Source organism: Coptis chinensis, chromosome 7 (genome assembly GCF_015680905.1).
Source record: "Coptis chinensis isolate HL-2020 chromosome 7, ASM1568090v1, whole genome shotgun sequence".
Lineage (NCBI taxonomy): Eukaryota > Viridiplantae > Streptophyta > Magnoliopsida > Ranunculales > Ranunculaceae > Coptis > Coptis chinensis.
Window position 1 is genome coordinate 14908100 of NC_141462.1, and position 20730 is coordinate 14928829.

At 36.6% G+C, this 20730-nt stretch overlaps 2 protein-coding genes across 2 annotated transcripts; both read left to right on the top strand.

Moving 5' to 3' along the window:
- The first annotated feature begins 4886 nt into the window (after positions 1-4886).
- Positions 4887-5285, top strand: LOC147486193 (uncharacterized). The gene has a single exon (XM_086573673.1). It carries the CDS (start codon positions 4887-4889, stop codon positions 5283-5285), a length of 399 nt encoding a protein of 132 aa, XP_086429799.1.
- Positions 5286-5396: 111 nt separating this feature from the next.
- On the top strand, positions 5397-6104 carry LOC147486194 (uncharacterized). Its single transcript, XM_086573674.1, has one exon. The coding sequence runs from the start codon at positions 5397-5399 to the stop codon at positions 6102-6104; it is 708 nt and encodes a 235-aa protein (XP_086429800.1).
- The last annotated feature ends 14626 nt before the right edge of the window (positions 6105-20730 follow it).

Sequence of the window (20730 nt, forward strand, 5' to 3'; positions counted from 1 at the left end):
TTGCTCTTGCCAAACAAACGAGAAATTGCGATTGAAGCGTTCTTCGACCCGAGGTTGCTGGTTCAGTTGGATTTGTTGTGTTTAGGATTTGCTAGTTCGGTAGTTGAGGAAGAAGATGAGGGCGAGTGCGATCCTATACACCCGGTCGTTTAGTTTAGTTAGTTGGGCTTGGGCCGATTTCTTTTAGTTTGTGTTTACTCCTGAGGGTACTTTAGGCAATAGGACAAATATGGATGATTTCTGAACGGGGCCATGACGGAGTGGGGGGACTTTTGTGATGATTCAAAATTTGGGGGGTAAACACAAAAGCATGTCATAAAATGGAGGGTTTTCACGAATAAACCCTAGATTTAATTGAATGTCTCGAAATATGTATACAAATAATGTTGGACTCTCAAATCCGATTGGATAAAACAACCAGAGTTTAAATAGGATACAAATTCATAATTAATGACCCTATAATTGTGCTAAGTTGCAACTGTTAAGGAAATAAAATCTCTCTTCTATCCTGAATTTAAGGCTTCACATAAGAGTCCTTTCATTATACAGTAGTAATTAGCATAAACTGTCCAGATTGATTTCGATAATAGATATCCATTCCATAAGTATGCACTGTGGAAATTCAAACAATCGATGAACCAATTTTGAATGACAGACTGAAAAGGTCAAGGAACAACTTAATTAATATCGAATGTAATATGGAATTTTCTTGAAAATTTAATAGAAATGTCAAAGGTAATGACAATTTTTATAAATTTTGTTAGCAAGGATCAAAATTGTTGTAAGAATGAAGAGATCCAACAATTAGAGTAATGCCGACGAGCTACTGCACGGTTCGGGTTTCAAGAAATACATACATGAAGCTCTTTATGGTCCATTGGTTCTTTGGGACACACGTAAAAAACAATTGCAATTGAAGCACACAATCACATGATCATTGGCCCGATAGCCCTACAAATATGAATTTTAATAGATAATTGAAACATACGTTACTAACAATTATGCAATGTTTTGTTCAAATTGAACACAGTCATTTGAACGTACAAAACAACTGAAAGAAGCCAAAAACATTTTAAATAGGAATCGTACATCAAATTAAATTACCATGTATGTGTAAATTAACATTTAAAATGAGATATCAACTTAGACTACCAAATTAAACGGCCTGACAAAGTCACGGGCAATTTCTAGTATATCAATATAATATAATAGGACTGGTTTTGGGAAAAGCTATGTGGTGGCTGAGATTTAATCTCATGCCCCTCGAGATTAGTATTCTCAAAAAAGAAATTCTATATTGAATCAAACACTTTATTGCCAGGGTCAATAAGGAAACTACGAGTTTGACTCTAGCTTCTTCTGGAACCGCCAAAACTTCCCAAGTGCCCATAGAGATTAGTATTCTCAAATAACGAAACTAAGAGTTTCACTCCAGCTTCTTCTCCCAAGTGCTGAAGTGCCCCTGGAGATTAGTATTTTCAAAAAAGAAATTCTATATATATTGAATCAAACACTTACTACCGGGTCAATAAGGAAACTAAGAGTTTCACTCCAGCTTCTTCTAGAACCGCCAAAACTTCCCAAGTTCCTTCATCACTTCACCCCTATTTTTATTTTCACGCATACGCAAAAGTGAGCCACTCCCACAAAAGCACTCCAAGTTCAACTCTTATTCAATAATCGTCTTCAAATAATGGAGAAAACAGGTACCCTCTTTGTTCTCGATTGGTTATAGTGGTTCTTTAATCATAGATAATTAGACAGTAACTCAGCCACATTGTGACTGAGCAGAGCAAGTAATTTTGAAGCAATAGGTGAATAGCAATAGTTTTCTAACTTCTCTTCGTTGCATCTCTTTAATCAATTGAGGTATGATTACCGTTTATTTTTGAAGTTAAAGGTATAATCATCATGGAACAACAAACAGAAGTAAAAATTCATAGAGTAAGACTTCGGGAGCAATTGCGCGCTCAAAATGCTAAGAATATTAAGGTATCTTTTTTTACTCATAGCACAGCTTCTACAGTTCTTCTGTACTTTTGTTAGCTTCTACAGTCTAAAAAGTAACAAACTGATATAGTGGTGAACACATCATAAGATATAGAATACACATGCCTGTGTCTACTATTATAAATTCTTATTCTATATATTGTGAAGCAAAGATTTGATATACTATGTTTGTTTTTGTAGTTATCTTATTTGTAAGTTGTTGGTTAAACTATTAATTATGTTTAAAGCAATTTTTGACAATTTTCAGATGCATGTATTAATATTAGCATTCATTTTTTTTTCTTTTTTCTAAAAGAAATATTCTTCATCTTATTCCTTATATTGTAAAGTATATGTTTGTTTAAATCAATTTTTGACACTTAATTTCTCTATTAACATTCAGGATAACACAGCTTCTCCAGTTCTTTTGTACTTTTGTTAGCTTCTACAGTTTAAAAAGTAACAAACTGATATAGTGGTGAACACAACATAAGATATAGAATACACATGCCTATGTCTACTATTATAAATTCTTATTCTATATATTGTGAAACAAAGATTTGATATACTATGTTTGTTTTTGTAGTTATCTTATTTGTAAGTTGTTGGTTAAACTATTAATTATGTTTAAAGCAATTTTTGACAATTTTCAGATGCATCATGCATGTATTAATATTAACATTCATGTTTTTTCTTTTTCTTTTTTCTAAAAGAAATATTCTTCATCTTATTCCTTATATTGTAAAGTATATGTTTGTTTAAATCAATTTTTGACACTTAATTTCTCTATTAGCATTCAGGATAGCACAGCTTCTCCAGTTCCTTTGTACTTTTGTTAGCTTCTACAGTTTAAAAAGTAACAAACTGATATAGTGGTGAACACAGCATAAGATATAGAATACACATGCCTATGTCTACTATTATAAATTCTTATTCTATATATTGTGAAGCAAAGATTTGATATACTATGTTTGTTTTTGTAGTTATCTTATTTGTAAGTTGTTGGTTAAACTATTAATTATGTTTAAAGCAATTTTTGACAATTTTCAGATGCATGTATTAATATTAGCAATCACGTTTTTTTTTTTTTTTAAAGAAATATTCTTCATCTTATTCCTTATATTGTAAAGTATATGTTTGCTTAAATCAATTTTTGACACTTAATTTCTCTATTAGGATTCAGGAAGGAAAAGAAATAACAACAGAAACGTTTACAATGTTTCTCATAATTCTACTGCTTCAACTCTTTCTCAACATACTATCTCATGAGGGTTAGTACCTACTCGGTGACAATTGGCTCAACGCGCTCACCAAGAAAAGAATCGCATGCAACGAGTATTCACCTCTCCAATGGATGTAGATGTACCTACTCCATAGAAAGGACAACATTATCTTGGTCAAATGGATGTGCAATGTGGATTCTGTTCATCCTTACATTGGAAAGATGAACAACTATCAAAGTCAACAAAAAATAGACCTCTATTTGGGATGTGCTGTTTACAAGGAAATATCAAATTGCCTTTGCTTTCTGAACTGCCCCCTGCCTTTAAATCATTGTATGAAGGATCTGATGCCAATGTGAGGTCATTTTGTGAGCACATTCGGTCATACAATGCGTGTAATGCTTTTACAAAGCCTTGGTGTTAATCCGGACATGCGTGTATTGCATGGGCGTGGTCCAATGTCATTTGTTATACACGGAGGACTCTACCATAGAGTCGGATCACTGCTGGCAGATCCAGGTCCTGGATCCTGCCTATTCACAATTTTACTTTTATGATGGAAATAAGGCTTTGAATCATCGCCTTTGTCGGAATCCTCATTTGTCACGGGACATCTTAAAAATCATTCAAGACACTCTTATTCAGTACAACGACTTCTACAAGTTCTATAAGAATGCTTTTGAGATTTTAAATTCAAATGGTTCTGCAAACAACAATATTTCTGTCTGTCTTCATTACAGCTCTGGTAGTGACTAACAACAATATAACCTTCCGTCTACAGAGGAAATTGCTGTGGTATTACCAGGTAATGGGAATAAGGTTGATAGCTTGCGAGATATTGTTCTTCGTTTGAGAGGGGGAGGGTTAGAGAGGATAAGTGAGTGTAATCCCACTTATTTGCCACTGCATTATGTTCTTTTATTTCCTCGAGGAGAACTCGGTTGGTCTCCTGATCTACGCCAATGGGACGTCATAAATAATCGTCCAATAGATGTGGCGTTTGACCCAGACGCAGTACTATGCTTATCATTTGTTTGATCGCCTGACAAAGTATTCAACGATCTTGCAGGTAGGGCCTCTATACCAAGAATTTGTTGTTGACGGTTGGGCTTCAACCGAACAGAACAAGTTGCGCTATTTCAGAGATCATCAAGCTGAGATCCATGCAGAGTTGTATTCAGGATTGATAGATGTTGCAGCACAAGGACTGAATCCATATCAAGTGGTCCAACGTTTTATTCTGCCATTGTCTCATACAGGGAGTCCAAGGCATATGTATTAGATTTATCAAGATGCAATGGCGATCACACGATACAATAAACATCCGGATATCTTTGTTACGGTTACTGCAAATTCGAATTGGCCAGAAATTCAAAATGAGCTAAAGAGTCACCAGACAACATCGGATAAACTTGCATTGGTCGCCCGAGTATTTGAGATGAAGCGAAAAGCGATAATGAATGAAATTTTAAAAAATGACGTGTTTGGACGTGTAGTGGCACATGTTTACACAATTGAATTTCAAAAACGTAGCCTCCCACACATGCACGCTCTCATATTCCTTCAGCATGAGGATAAGATTCGCACCACTAAACAAGTGGATCGAATAGTTTCTACCTAGATTCTAGACCCAGACACTCAACCTGCACTCTTTCAGACCATTATGAAGTGCATATGATTCATGCTTTGTGTGGTGCTGAAAACCCAGAAGCACCGTGTATGCAAGATGGCAAGTGCAAGTTCCATTATCCACGAGAATTTGTTGAAAAGACAATGATGGACCAAGAAGGGTACCCTCTTTATATGCATCGCAACACAGGAAAAGTGTACAAGGTCAAAAGCAAGATAAGAGGTGAGCATACCGTTGACAACCGAAATGTTGTTCCGTACAATCTGTATCTATCTGAAATGTTTGACTGCCACATTAACGTTGAAGTATGTGCATCAGTTCGGGAGGTCAAATATATCACTAAGTATATTTACAAGGGATTTGACAAAACAACTATGGTGCTAACTGGAGCGAATGATGAGATCCAACAGTACATCGATGGGAGGTATATCGAACCACCATAAGCTGTGTGGTGTCTATTAGAGTTTAGAATGCATGAGGAGGTACCAAATGTCGTTCGCTTGGCAGTCCACTTGCTTGGAATGCATCGGGTTATTTATAAAGCAACATAACCGATGAAAGAAATTATTGCTCAAGCAAAGCGTCATAAATCAACTCTAAATGCATTCTTTGAATGTTGTTCTAAATATCCACATGCTAGAAAGTACACTTATCAAGAATTCCCTCAACACTTTGTTTATGACAAGTCTGAGAAAATTTGGAGACCTAGGAGCAAAAGTTGTTATGCTATTGGTCGGATGTATTTTGCAAGTCCAAATGCAGGTGAACGTTTCTATCTTCGTTTGTTATTAACTGTTGTAAAGGGCCCGCAATCATTTGAATCATTGAAATTTGTAGATGGTGTTCCATATAGTACATTTAGAGTCGCATGTATAACTCGGGGACTGTTAGAAGATGATGAGGAGTGGAAACAGTGTTTAGAGGAGGTAGCTATGATGCAAACTGGGTATCAATTACGAAGACTTTTCAGTGTTATCCTTTTAGAGTGCACTCTAACACGTCCAGAACTATTGTGGGATAGATTTGCATTACAAATATGTGATGATTTTGCACCCAAGATGAAAACATTGTTTCTCATTTCAACTCCATGTGACGACCAAGTAAAAGACTACGACTTATTTTTATTGGACCAAATCCTTTTTGAGAGTGGTAAGAAACTTTCAGATTTCCCAGACATGCCACTACCAAGAGAAAATTGGAATAAGGTAGTTGGCAATAGACTTATTTTGGAGCAACAACAACTTCAGTATGAGGGACTATAACAGGTGGCAAATGATAATGTCGGTCGTCTCAATGAAGAGCAACGCCAAGCTTTCAATGCGGAATTTGTGCACAATATGCTAAAGGAAAATTATATTTCTTAAATGGAGCTGTGGGTACTGGAAAAACATTTATATACAATACAATTGCAGCATCATGTCGTAGTATTGGTAATATCATGATTATGGTGGCTTCTTCTAGAATTGCGTCTTTATTATTGTCCGGAGGCCGAATTGCCCACTCAACATTTAGGTTACCACTAGATGTGTTAGAAGACACAGTATGTGGATTTGGTAAAGATTCATTGCAAGCCGAACTTTTCAAAGAGACGAAACTTATTATTTGGGATGAAGTTCCCATGCAACATAGCAGACACTGTGTAGAAGCTGTTGATTGATTGCTCCAGGATTTATGTTGCAATAAGCAGCCATTTGGTAGAATCATTGTGATTCTCGGAGGGGATTTTAGGCAAATTTTGTCTGCTATACCGAAAGGTGTTCGTGAAGAATTTGTCACTGCATCATTGAGACGATCTCCGCTCTGGAGACATGTGGAAGTCTTGCATCTGGTTCAAAACTTGCGGCTTGATATGATAGAGCCAGATAACATTGACTTTGCAAACTATTTGAAAGAGGTAAAATATCTACTTTAACCACTTATTTTGAACTGTATTTTTGCAAATACTCTTACATAGTAGCTCATCGTCTAAGTTTAACTGATTTGTTTAGATTGGAACGAATCCAAAAGATACGGTAAAGCTTCCATCTGGGATACGACATTGCAGAAATCTCGAAGAACTCATTTACTCTGTGTATGTACCCAAATTTGAACGTGGAGGGCACAACTTCAGCTGATTTTCTAAGAGAGCGTACTATTCTAGCTGCACGTAATGATGATGTTAAGGAAATCAATGACACTGCCTTAAAATTGTTTCCTGGAGATGTTATTGAATATTTAATTAGCAGGAGATAAATCAGTTGAAAAAGATGGCAACTCTCCCGCGAATGGAGGTGATTATCCAAGTGAGTTTTTGAATTCACTTGATCCCTCAAGTTTACCTCCTTTCCAACTAAAGGTAAAACGTGGGAGCCCGATTATGCTGCTAAAAAATATAGCACCAAGAAATGGATTTTGCAATGGAACACGACTAATAGTTCTTCAATGTGCTCCTAAAGTGATTCAGGTTAGGATTTTAATTGGAGACAAAGCAGGTGAGCCAGTACTTCTCCCGAGAATTTCTTTGACGTCTTCATTTAATGACATGGCAGTTCCAATGACACAGCATCAATTCCCTGTAAGACTCGCGTATGGAATGACGATAAATAAATCACAAGGACAATCAGTCGAGTACGTTGGGATAGATCTACAGACACCTATTTTTAGTCATTGACAATTGTATGTGGCCCCCTCAAGATGCATATCATCAAAAAGAATTAGTGTCATCCTTCCACCAGATGTTTCTAATTGCACTACAAATATCGTGTATCCAGAAGTTTTGTTGGAATAAACCTATATGTCATCCTTATTTGCGGAAGTTGTGGTCTTTTGGTTACTTTACTTCGTAATTTTGCAACTTAAATAATTCATTTACTTGGTGATTATTTTTTCCCTTATTAATTTTTTTGTATAAAGATATTAGTGTGGTGGAAATTTAACTTTATGCGCCTGTATCACATGAGAAAGCTTTATCAGTATTTCAATGTGGTGCATTGAGATTTGAGGTGAAATCAGTGTGTGGTCCAAGTAGTGGCCTGTTGTGGCTGGTGAATGGACAGACACGGCATGTTGGTTTTTACACTTGATTTTGCAAAGTTTATTGGGACATTCACATAGAAGTTCTATATAATTCTATTGACCGTGGTTAGTTGATCATCAATGTTTAGGTAAAGTAAAATAAAGATGTATACTTAACAAAAAAAAAATGTTCCTTGTCTATAATCTCATATACCGTAACAATTAAGTGCAAATGTTAAATGTACAAACAAGAAACAATTAGGAAAACGGTTATTTTTAAAAGCTTCATGACAAAGTCACGGACAATTTCTAGTATATAACATAATAGGACTATTCTGAGTGGCGGCTAGGATTAAATCACGTGAAAGCAATGTGGTGGTTCAGATTAAATTACATACCCCCAGATATGTGTTTTAAACGAAGAATTATTAAGAGTTTAACAAGGAAACAAAAACTTAGTATACAAATCGGACTAAACTTAAAAGCCAGTCTCCAACAATTTAGGAATAACAATTAAAAATCTAACATGTTTTTAGGCGCTTGTGCCCTAATAAAATCCTAAAATTTTGGTGTTAAACCCAAAAATGTGGATTTGTTATTTCTTTCTTAAGAAAGCAGCTTTCCTAAATAGTACTATAAAAGTAATTTCCTAGATAGTACGGATCCTATTAAGTTGTTACTCTGTTAGACAACGATAGAGTCATTTAGCAATCTAAGAGCATCATCAGCGCATTGTTAAAATCGATTTCTAATGTGACAGTTGACAAAAAATTTGGCAATTTTTGTCCCCAACGCGCTGTCAAAACACCGTTTTAATTTTAACAATTGTCAAATCCGAAACCAAATTAGTGAGAAATATAGAAATGAGTCGCACGGGACAAGTTGTCCCGTCCAAGAGTGGGACAGGACAAGTTTTGCCGTCCAGCATTTTTTTCTTTTTTTTTAATAAAAAATTCAAATGGCTCAATTTTGTACCGTTGGGCCTGAACGGATATATTTAGATCCGTTGGCCTTGTGGCCTATATATATTGTCTCACTACCTCACTTATTTTTTACCAATTCACTCATCTTTCTTATTTAATTAAATGGATCACCAATTCACTAATCTTTCTCTAGCCAATTCACAAAATATGGAGTGTCATCCTCCTCCAAGACGTAATTTAGAATTCATCCCTGCTGAAGATGAATTATTGTGTCGAGCACATATGGTTGCAGTTGATGGAATGGAGGGTAATATTGCGTTGTCAAATTATGGACTTAGGCGAGTTATTTGGGATAGAACTTGTGAAATATTCAGACATAACGATAATCGTGGAGGTAGAACCAATAAAGTCTTATTAGAACGATTTGAGAGGATTTGCAAAAATTGTAAGAAACCCTAAAAAACAACAACAACCAACAACAACCAACAATGACATCACTAAATTATTACAAAATAGTGCGATATATCACTATGGAGCACTGCCCTGACTGCTCTTGCCACTCCCTCTCTGTTTTCGCCCTCTCTTATTAGGAGCACTGTTTTGCTGCATGATATCGGTAACTATTCTCTGAAACATCAACACAATGCAATTAAAATATAAAATTTGATATATAGAAAAAATATTTGAAAATGTAAAATATATAATAAAATTACCAAGGCTGCCAATTCGTTTGTCATCTCAGCCATCCTATGCTCAGTGTTTTCTCTTTGCGTTCGTTCTTCGTCTAAATAGTCATAATACTGTTGAGTGTGCTCAATTAAACTAGCTCAAAGCCCCTGGTCGATTTGCATTTCATCTGATAATCGAGCACGCACTGTTTCCTGCATTATGTCAATATTGTATCTAAATTAAATATACATAGTGTGTTTAAATTAACATAATGAAATATAAATATACCTCATTAAACTATTGTAAGTCAGGTACAAGCACCGAACGCTCCAAGTGAAATGTGTTATCCATTCCCTGAGAACTAACAACGCGGTATGACCATGGGTCATATGGATCACTAGGTGGGGGTGTATAACCATGATAGACTCTAGATATTCTTATGGAACTTGCAGGTTCTGGGAATTTGACGTCTCGTCTAAAACTCTGACTAGTTGCGACATCCATGTTTGCACCTCTATAAAGTGGACCCGCAGATAAGCTTCCCCTATAAACTTTCCGCCAATAAGTGTCATAATCAAGAGTGGAGTTCACATCAACATAATCAGTAAAATTCGGCCACGCACTCTCAATGCGATACCGTACCGTTCAATCAAATTCTCTGATACATCCATAACACATATCTGTGGGTGGGGGAGCAGGAATATATCTATATCCAATGGTCTGCATAGTCACCCTATCTCCAAGGAACCTAGCATGTATATCAGGGGCTTGCAATATGAATCTTTTTAACGGCATTAGAGTATTATGCTGATAGATATGCATATTCTCAAATTGAGAACCTTGCCACGGACTCCAAACAATAGATCTCACACTTTTCATCTCTATTTGGATCCTAGCAGCTTGAAGATCATTATGGACCTCATCCCTTAATCTAGCATGACCGTCTGCAGCCCATCCTTGTGGGCGAGGCCATAAGTCCTTATCTTAATCCTCTTTCAGTATAGGGCTTAAGCAAACCAAATACTCATACCACCAGTACTGAAATAATCAAATGAAAGTGTATCTAATTTAAATTATATAATATTTAACTAACAAAATAAAAGATTATATCTTAAAAGTTAAATCCTATTGAATTACCTGTGGTATCAAAGTAATTCCGTTGCATTGCTTCCCCATTTCATTTGTTTGTACAAACAAATCAAGCCATGTATATAGATGTGCCATGAAAGCACCTCCCCAGTCAAAATCATCACAGTTATCAAGGTCTACCAAAGACGCTAACTAACCAGCCTGAATCCCAGATTTTCCTGTTGTAACCCACTTGGCCTAAAAAATATAACAAAAAAAAACCTGATAAACTCATCCTCCTCCACAGAGTTTGGGTTCAAGTATAAGGCGTCAACTTCATGCATGTTCTAAACAATATTCATAATCTAATTGGTGCATGAATATTTCTCTGATGGGCAGGTTCAAAATGTACCTACCATCCATATTCCCTGGAACAAGTTTACCTTCAAAATCAAACAACGAAGGCAGTAGAGTCTTCAACCTTTCAAAATCATCTTCGATACTTGAATCAAACAAAACTGGCTTCTTCTCGCCCACACTTAAACTCGTCAGCATTGTATAATCAAGTGGTGTGATACCAATCTTACTACATGGAAGGTGAAAAGTGTGCGTGGTGTGCCACCATCGTTCTGCTAATGCAAATTTCAGTGGACGATCAGTCCGAATGCTCGTACACGATATCAGTGGACCAAAAAGTATTCCCAAAATTTGAGCTCTTGCGTGCGCCATATCGTCCCCTCTTTCCACTAGGTGACTCGAAAGTCTTTAATGCTCGGCATTGCGCATCTCCATTTTGTTGAACTCATTTTCTACACTGATAAACGATGAAAATAATAGTTTTACCTACGAAATAAAGCGATTAAACTCTATACGAAAGTAAAACTACAAACTATCTTACGATGCTAAATTGCTTATCAAAGTTTCTACTCTCAATTCTATCGAAATAGAGTGGAGTAACAAATTCGTTCCACTCCTAGTTCTCTAGCATGTAATGTTTTATAGTCTAATTTGTCGGTCTTAAGTCTAATAAGAGGTTTACGAGGGGGAATTATACTACGATGCAATATGAAAAGCAATATGTTGAATGTCACTACGAAATATATGGAAATACTAATGTTCTTGAATCTAGATAAAGAATTAGAGGGGAATTGAATCCACCTCGAATCCAACTTAATCACCTAGAATAGACTGTTGTAATCCAATTCTTACGTTCTTACGGTAAGAATTGCTCGTTCTAATCCCTAATTAACATGGCATTTCTACCAATTATAACTAGCATGTGAGGTCGTCCACCCATTCTCATGGCGAAACACGACCTTCTAGAATGGAATAGACTCTACAACGCTTCTACACTATACAACTAAGTTTTCATCAAGGCTTCATCAACCCCTCTAATGGAGGTTTTAGCCTTGATTCATCAAACCATTATTTCCCATTGAAATTGAATACAACATATTACAAAGATTCTAACTTTATGAAATTTAACTAAACAATAATCGAAATCTAATTAATAACTAAGAATTGAATGATAACAAGAATTGAAATTAGATCTAATAGATTGAAATAACAAAAATTGAAATGACAAGAATAATAACTATTTTATTTATCTAATGAATGATATTCAATGATTCAAGCAATTAATCTAAAACAAGAAATGAAATTCTAAAACTAAGTTCTAAAACTCATTAATGGAGGCTAACTAATCTAATTCTAATCTAGGTCTAACTATCTACCATTAACAAAGAGCTAAGCTTTTGTTTTTATACTTTCAGATCCAAAAATCGTGCATGGGCTTGGAGCCATGTTTTGGGCCAGAGAATCAGGCCCAAAACCCAATTTCTTTAGTCCAAAATGGGCTCTTCAGCTGCAGTTGGCTTTGACAGATATTTCGTCCACTTCTGCTCCTCTGATTGGGTCAAGGCTTGGACCATTGGAAATCTCTTTCCGAGCTGGCCGTTTTGACATAAGGTAGGCCCAATTCCGAGGTCTGAGTCCAAAGATTTGGTCTTCGGAAGTTCTGCTGACTTTGTGTCTTTTTTTACGCCGCGTTGACTTTGACTTTTCAGCTTTGACCGGGCTTTAGAAAGGCTTTGTCTTCTTGAATCTTGGCCTTTAATCACAGAACTCCTTAGCAACCAACCATTGCTCCTTTATCTAGCTAAAGTGGCACATTTCTGCACATAATGGACTTTGAAGCTTGAAATGCATAAAAACACGTAATCAGTATTAACTATTACTTATTATTCACATAATTGGTCTAAAAGTATGATTATTAAGGGGTTAAAACTACAGTTTTGGCCTCTTATCAAACCACCCCCAAATAGCACTTTGCTTGTCCTCAAGCAAAGATGAGAAATTAGAATAAGTGACCAAAAATGGAGTTCTATCTACTCGTTTATTGAAGTGCGATTGCATTGACCATATGCAATAAGGCCTTAAACCACTAGGAATTCCCTAGTGGACGAGTTATAGTCTCGTGAGACTTTTCCAGTGAAGGTACTCACAAACTTCATCTATACTACAACGACTAAGAAATAAAACTATTGTTTCCTTATTTATGTCTCAATTATCTATACATCTCACTAGCAATGAATATAGAATAATCATGTCGAAACTTAAGCTAATATATGCATAATAATCAATCATCTACAAATAAACATATATACAATGAGTAATGCTATGAAATGCAGTAACAGGTCCGTTTCTGAAACTTTGGAATAGCGTCCTTAAGTAGGTTCTCACATAAAAGTCAAGACAAAAATCACTTCGATTTTTCCACTCAAGTTTTGCTACTCCAAATTAGCAGTGGGCATACTTTACCTTACAATCTCAATGACACATAAGGAAGCGAAGTTGATCAAACACATCTGCCACTTACTATCCCACTAACCTATTCCTAATTAAGCTAGAGGTCTTTATTAGGTGTCATGGGATTAGGAGATGGTTTAAGAAGGAAGGAAATGGATATTCAAAAGGGACAAGTCTGAGATAATAGAGTCTTCAGATTATGTAACTAGAGAAAACCTTGTTATTTACTTTTGCTTCTACACTTGGTTTCCATCCTTAGCCATATTTTTTTTTTTTTTTTTCTTTGGCTTTTGACTCCTTTTATTCTATTTTTTGGAGTTTTATTTTATTTCTATTTTTATTTTTCTTTTCTTTGGATGGAAACTTCTTTTCTTCATTTTTTTGAAGCAATTAACTAACTTTTGTTTACACGTGGTTTTTTCTCTTCTTCTTTCTTCCTTATTCTATTCTCGGACTTATCTAAATTGGGTAGGTTGAATTTTTTATTTTGTTTTGTTTTGTAACAGGGTAAAGGATTTTGTGGTTTATGAAAGGGCTAATGAAAGGCTCGGGGCTTGACTAGTGGAAAATATACTTAGGTCGGAATTTCTAGCTATATCGATCCAAAAAGGGCCTAAATTCTCTCTTAGGACATGGTATAGTGGTCAAGCAAGTGGGGCGTGTGATTTCTCTATTCGGAATATACTTCTCCCTTGTGTCATTTCTCAAATGTTTCACTCATATAAGGCTTTAGGCTATATTCTCACAGGATTTGTAGAATAAGTACTCTAGCCTAGATTTCAAAAACTTACTGCCAAACAATCATAAATACTCATGTAATATATTTATAGATAGATGCAAAGATTATTACCTACATATTAACCTAAGTTTCTAAAAACTATTCTAATGCAAAAGCTACGTGAGACTTCTAGATTATTAAGAGCATAGAGAAAGAAACAATACCAATATTCCTAAGTGTATAGCATAAACTTTTTATTTTTATTTTTATTATTTTTAAGACAAATAATACGTAATATACAACCTAATATGTGCTTAACATTTACATCGTGTTTCTATACCACCCCCAAACAATTTGGGAGAAGGGGGTTCATGAAACAATTCAATGGCACAATTAAATTATGTAACTAACTAATTTTTATAATTTTTAACATTTTATAAATAAAAAGTCGTAATTTACATCCTAAAAGTGTCTAATTTTTGCAATGTTTCTATCCCACCCCAAACAATCAACGCTTTGTCCTCAAAGTGTAAAGAGATAAGAAAAGAATTTACCATAAAGCATTGATAAAAATTGGCAAGCACTGTAACAAAAAATATTGTAAAGATAATATGATAATATGAAGCACAATTGAACCTGTATGCACTAACTAACACAAACTCTAATCGAGTAAACATGACAGGCTTAGGGTGGCAACATGATTTGAAATGAATACCAAAAAATCGCCACCCCCAAACAAAATTGGAAAACTCTTTTTAAGTTTAAAAATTTTGTTTGGCCTATACTCCGAGAAAGTTGGTATTGTACATTTAAAACTTGGGTCTTTTTAAAGTCGATTCCTAGACTTATCTAAACATATGTATGAATATGCAGTTTATCATATATCAACAACCTAAATAGTTGTGGATCGTTCCATAAAAATAAATATCACAGAAAACATATCCAAACACAATCAAGCACCAGGATTTCCTACGACGCAGCCTAGTGGAATGAAAGTGAAGTCGGATAGACCTATAACATAACCGAGCATGCACCTTATGTTTCATCTTTGAACGAGAGGGTGTCCTAGTGAATAAGTGTGGAAAAGTGAATGGTTGTGGAAAATATGGTGGATTGGGATAAGTTTTAGAGGGAAAGCATGGAAAAAATGAGGATGTGGGTTTAGCACAAAACTCATTCATGGTATAGTTAGGGACTGTCTCAAGTCTGAAAATGAATGTGTCAAGTGGTTTATCCTTGGGAAGTATTTGTTTACTAGGTGGATTTAAAAAATCATGAAGCACAAGAGAAACTAAAGGATCGAGTGCAAACTCGAGGTTCCTTTGAAAAGGTGGAGGGTGGGGAATATTGGTGATGGAAGGTGAATGATTCTCAGCTAGAGCTATCAAGTCCATATCATCAGAAATCTTGATATATGCAAGACATTCCTCAATAGGTGGGTCAAAAGGATCACTGGGATAGAGATTGAAAAATTCATCTTCCGTCATAACATCAAGGGATGAATAGTTGTTGGCAAGGGGGGACTCGCGGAGTGGTAAAGAAGCGGTGCAAAAGAGTTGCAGGAATTCTTCTTCGATTTCGTCTACTACCAGGGAGTCATTGTTAAAGTCGGAATTTCCGAAGGAAAGGAATTTGTTAATCTGTTTCTCCGGAAATATGTTTTTGAAGTAATCTTGAGCTAAGCTCTCGATCATGCAAACCTCGCCATTCGTAGATGAATCGGGATACTGTGTCCTCGTTTTGAAAACATTTACCTCAACAGAAAGATGGCCAAAGGACAAGGACATCGAACCATCGCGGCAGTTTATGAGCGCGTTGGAAGTAGCCAAGAAGGGACGTCCTAAAATGATAGGTACAGAGTCGTTAGTGACTTCTGTGTCGAGGATAACGGTCGGCCGGGTAGTAAAAATTTTGGACTTTAACCAAAGACGTTTTCAACCACACCCCTTAGGATACTTAATAGACCGATCAGCTAATTGCAATATCATTTTAGTAGGTTGCATCTCCTCTAGACCTATTTGTTTATACAAATAAAACGGGAGTAAGTTAACACTAGCCCCCAGGTCTAGTAGCGTGGTCGTCGTGTGAGAATCTCCTAAGGTGCATTACAAAGAGGGATGGATTGTGGGGTCCTTGTACTTAACAATTCCATTATTTTCGGATAAAGTTGGGAATTGTTCAGTTAGAAAGGCGTCTTTAGGTATGTTGGTCTTACGCCTAGTAGTGCACAACTCTTTAAGAAACTTAGCGTGGTTAGGTAGCTTTTTATAGCTTCGGAGAAAAGGAAGGTTTATCATTAGATTTTGAAAACGCGTTCCTAATCTCCTTAAAGTTAGTATCCCCGGTTAGCATGACTAATTTCGAGGGAACGGTGGTTTCGCTTCTATATTTTAGCGTATGGGCTCGACTTGATGTGTAACCTTGGCTTTTCTCGTTTCTTAGGTTGTGGTTTAACCGGGTACCTCTACAAAGTGGTAGGTTCTTTAGTTTCTATTTCGGTATCTAGTTCGACATCCGTGTGGAGTATCGATGGGGTAACTATAGGCATAGTTACTTTGTTATCAACCACTCTTCTAGAACGGAGAGTGGTGATGGCATTTAGCTGACCCACGGATGTAGTTTTCGTACTAGTATTACCGCGTTTACCTCAAAGGCGTGGTTTGCTATTCTAGGGTTGGGTATCGCTTGGCACGGAAACGCCTTTTGGTTGGGCTTTCTCTTGGGCTAACCGTTGGTTTAAATTATTAACGGATTGTAGAATGTGTTGGTTAGATTGAGCCATGGTTTGGAAAAGTTGTTGGCTCACTTGTATGAAGGTGTCAAGACGATCCGGTTGTGTGGGTGTAGTAGTCACGGGTGGTGTGGACCGAACTATCTCGCGCGTTGATTATTTATGGGCGGATTGTGATAGTTATTATTTTAGGAACGATACCTCTATTAGCATTATAATTATTATAACTACATTGACCTTGTGCTTGACCTTGTCGAGGTTGGCGCTTTGGTTGTTATAATTATTATAATTACCCCCGATCCCGCCCTTGTTGTGGTGGAGCTTGGTTATAACCGCGGCGTTGGCCTAACATATTGATTATTGTACCTCAGTAGGTGTGACTTGTTGGTTATTTCTCCAACCGAAGTTGGGATTTTGTCTCCAAGGGGCTTAGGTTCACCATTAATGGAACAAGAATGTTCATAGCCTATAGGGATTGGGAGTCGGGATGCTCGGGACTCCAACGAAACTACATGGATTTGAATTTACATTCATGACGGGATAGGCTTTTGTTGTACAGAAATGGCCTCTACCTTTTGTGAGGGATTCAATTAGAGTTTTAAGCTCGGGATCTAATTTAACCTCAAACATACCGGGTAGCCTTAAGCGTTGAAGAAGAACTAGCAGAGCGGAGTAATCGTCACTACCCCCAATTATTATTATGCTTAGTCCGATCTTTCAAAAATTTATATGCCTCCGGAGGCTCCTTTACTTAGGAAACTACCCCATTTATTATGTCTAGGACTTCTTTATGGTGGTGTAGAAGTCCTTTGAAAAAGGCACGAACTAACGGTCTTTTGCTAGGTGATGGTGTGGACACTCTATAAGGAGATCGGTGAACGATTCCAAGCCTCGAAAATGATTCATGAGGATTTTGTCGAAAAGAAGTGAATCTTGGAAAGCATTTCATCCATCTTGGGGGTGGGTAAAATGTTCCATAAACAGGTGAACAAGTTTGGCCCACGAAGTCCATTGAATTAGGCGCTTTGGGCAGTTAACCAAGACGCCTTTATCGCCTAAGGTGAAAGGGAATACCCTCAATTTAATTTGTTCCACACCAACCGTAGGATGGTGGAATGTTGTAAGGACTTGTTCAATCCCTACGACGTAGCCGATAAGGTTTTTCATGGTTTAAACCATGAAAAATGGGTAACAAATTAAATATATTTGGGGGATGCGGAATCCCTTAATCGGTCCGCTAGAACGATGCAAGATTTAGGCTATCGCCAAGGCTTTATAAAAGTCGAGAGAGGAGTCTCTTTTTCACCATAATATCGTGGTGTGTGTGAAATAGTAGCTAGAGGTGTAGTGGGTGGGAAACTAGATAGACTTGTTTGTTGACGAGTCGTGTAATTACGTTAGTTGTTTTTCTTCGACCTGCACCTTCATCTCATGCAAGACTAAGTCGAACTTAACTAAACATTCAACACTCCAAACAATTTCGATATACTAGTAGAAACCTCTAACCGGAGACGCGAGGTGTGGAAGAAAGGAATACCTGACAAGGCCCTTATTTCGCTTTATGAATAACGCCTTGTTTATGCGTGTTCAGTGTATATAACAAGTTAAAACACCGAAAAACTTGAAAAATCAAAATTCAAAACAAACCTCGTGGAAACCGCAAATTTCAGCTTAGCGGGCGCGCTGCTTTGGCGCTGATCGCTGCGGTTCCAAGAACTTTAGCTGGTCGCGCCCTGTTCCAAGAACTTAGCTGGTCGCTTCTCACGGGCGGGCGGTCGCTCCGCGGTAATTTTTTTTGGAACTTTTCAATGCTGAAATGAACAACCACATTATGAATCAAACAAGGGTGGGTGGCTGAAATAGGACTTAAAAATGACTAATTATACTATGAAAACAACGCTAAAGTGAAACTAAGATGGCAGCGGCGCCATTTGATAAACGATGAAAATAATAGTTTTACCTACGAAATAAAGCGATTAAACTCTATACGAAAGTAAAACTACAAACTATCTTACGATGCTAAATTGCTTATCAAAGTTTCTACTCTCAATTCTATCGAAATAGAGTGGAGTAACAAATTCGTTCCACTCCTAGTTCTCTAGCATGGAATGTTTTATAGTCTAATTTGTCGGTCTTAAGTCTAATGAGAGGTTTACGAGGGGGGATTATACTACGATGCAATATGAAAAGCAATATGTTGAATGTCACTACGAAATATATGGAAATACTAATGTTCTTGAATCTAGATAAAGAATTATAGGGGAATTGAATCCACCTCGAATCCAACTTAATCACATAGAATAGACTGTTGTAATCCAATTCTTACGTTCTTACGGTAAGAATTACTCGTTCTAATCCCTAATTAACATGGCATTTCTACCAATTATAACTAGCATGTGAGGTCGTCCATCCATTCTCATGGCGAAACACGACTTTCTAGAATGGAATAGACTCTACAACGCTTCTACACTATACAACTAAGTTTTCATCAAGGCTTCATCAACCCCTCTAATGGAGGTTTTAGCCTTAATTCATCAAACCATCATTTCCCATTGAAATTGAATACAACATATTACAAAGATTCTAACTTTATGAAATTTAACTAAACAATAATCGAAATCTAATTAATAACTAAGAATTGAATGATAACAAGAATTGAAATTAGATCTAATAGATTGAAATAACAAAAATCGAAATGACAAGAATAATAACTATTTTATTTATCTAATGAATGATATTCAATGATTCAAGCAATTAATCTAAAACAAGAAATGAAATTCTAAAACTAAGTTCTAAAACTCATTAATGGAGGCTAACTAATCTAATTCTAATTTAGGTCTAACTATCTACCATTAACAAAGAGCTAATCTTTTGTTTTTATACTTTCAGATCCAAAAATCGTGCATGGGCTTGGAGCCATGTTTTGGGCCAGAGAATCAGGCCCAAAACCCAATTTCTTTAGTCCAAAATGGGCTCTTCAGCTGCAGTTGGCTTCGACAGATATTTCGTCCACTTCTGCTCCTCTGATTGGGTCAAGACTTAGACCATTGGAAAGCTCTTTCCGAGCCGGTCGTTTTGACATAAGGTAGGCCCAATTCCGAGGTCTGAGTCCAAAGATATGGTCTTCAGAAGTTCTGCTAACTTTGTGTGTTGTTTCTGCCCGCGTTGACTTTGACTTTGACTTTTCAGCTTTGACCGGGCTTTAGAAAGGCTTTGTCTTCTTGAATCTTGGCCTTTAATCACAGAACTCCTTAGCAACCAACCATTGCTCCTTTATCTAGCTAAAGTGGCACATTTCTGCACATAATGGACTTTGAAGCCTGAAATGCATAAAAACACTTAATCAGTATTAACTCTTACTTATTATTCACATAATTGGTCTAAAAGTATGATTATTAAGGGGTTAAAACTACAGTTTTGGGCTCTTATCATACACGTTGAGGAATTTAATCAAACAGTTAGTATACGATAAATTCTAAACATGATTTTAAATAAAAATCAATTGAACAACGTTCATAAACTCATACGTACTCCGTTAGTGTTATATAAACACGAAACATGCTTGTTTGGATTGGGAGCCAACGTCGGATGATTAACAATACTCAATCTCCGTGAAAAATTGAAATCATTTTCCGGTATGAGTTCACCCTTATTTTCCCGAGGATTTGGACTCCCCGACCCACGCAGAATACTCTTCTTACGTCCAGCTCTACGACGTTGATCCATTGCAAAAAACATAAAGAAATTTGGTTGAAAAACGAATATTGATTTGGTGATTGAAGGGAGGGGGCTTGAGTTTATCTCGCCTGTTCCTATGGGAAATGGTACTGGAAGCTTGAGAATGTGCCGTTTAAAACAAATTTTATTTGGAGCGGGACAACTATTCCCGTCCGAAATAAAAAGTCCAAATTTTGTCCAAACGGCATTGGCGATTAAGTTGTTTTTAGAAATTTTGATGGACTAAAAATGCTGAGGTG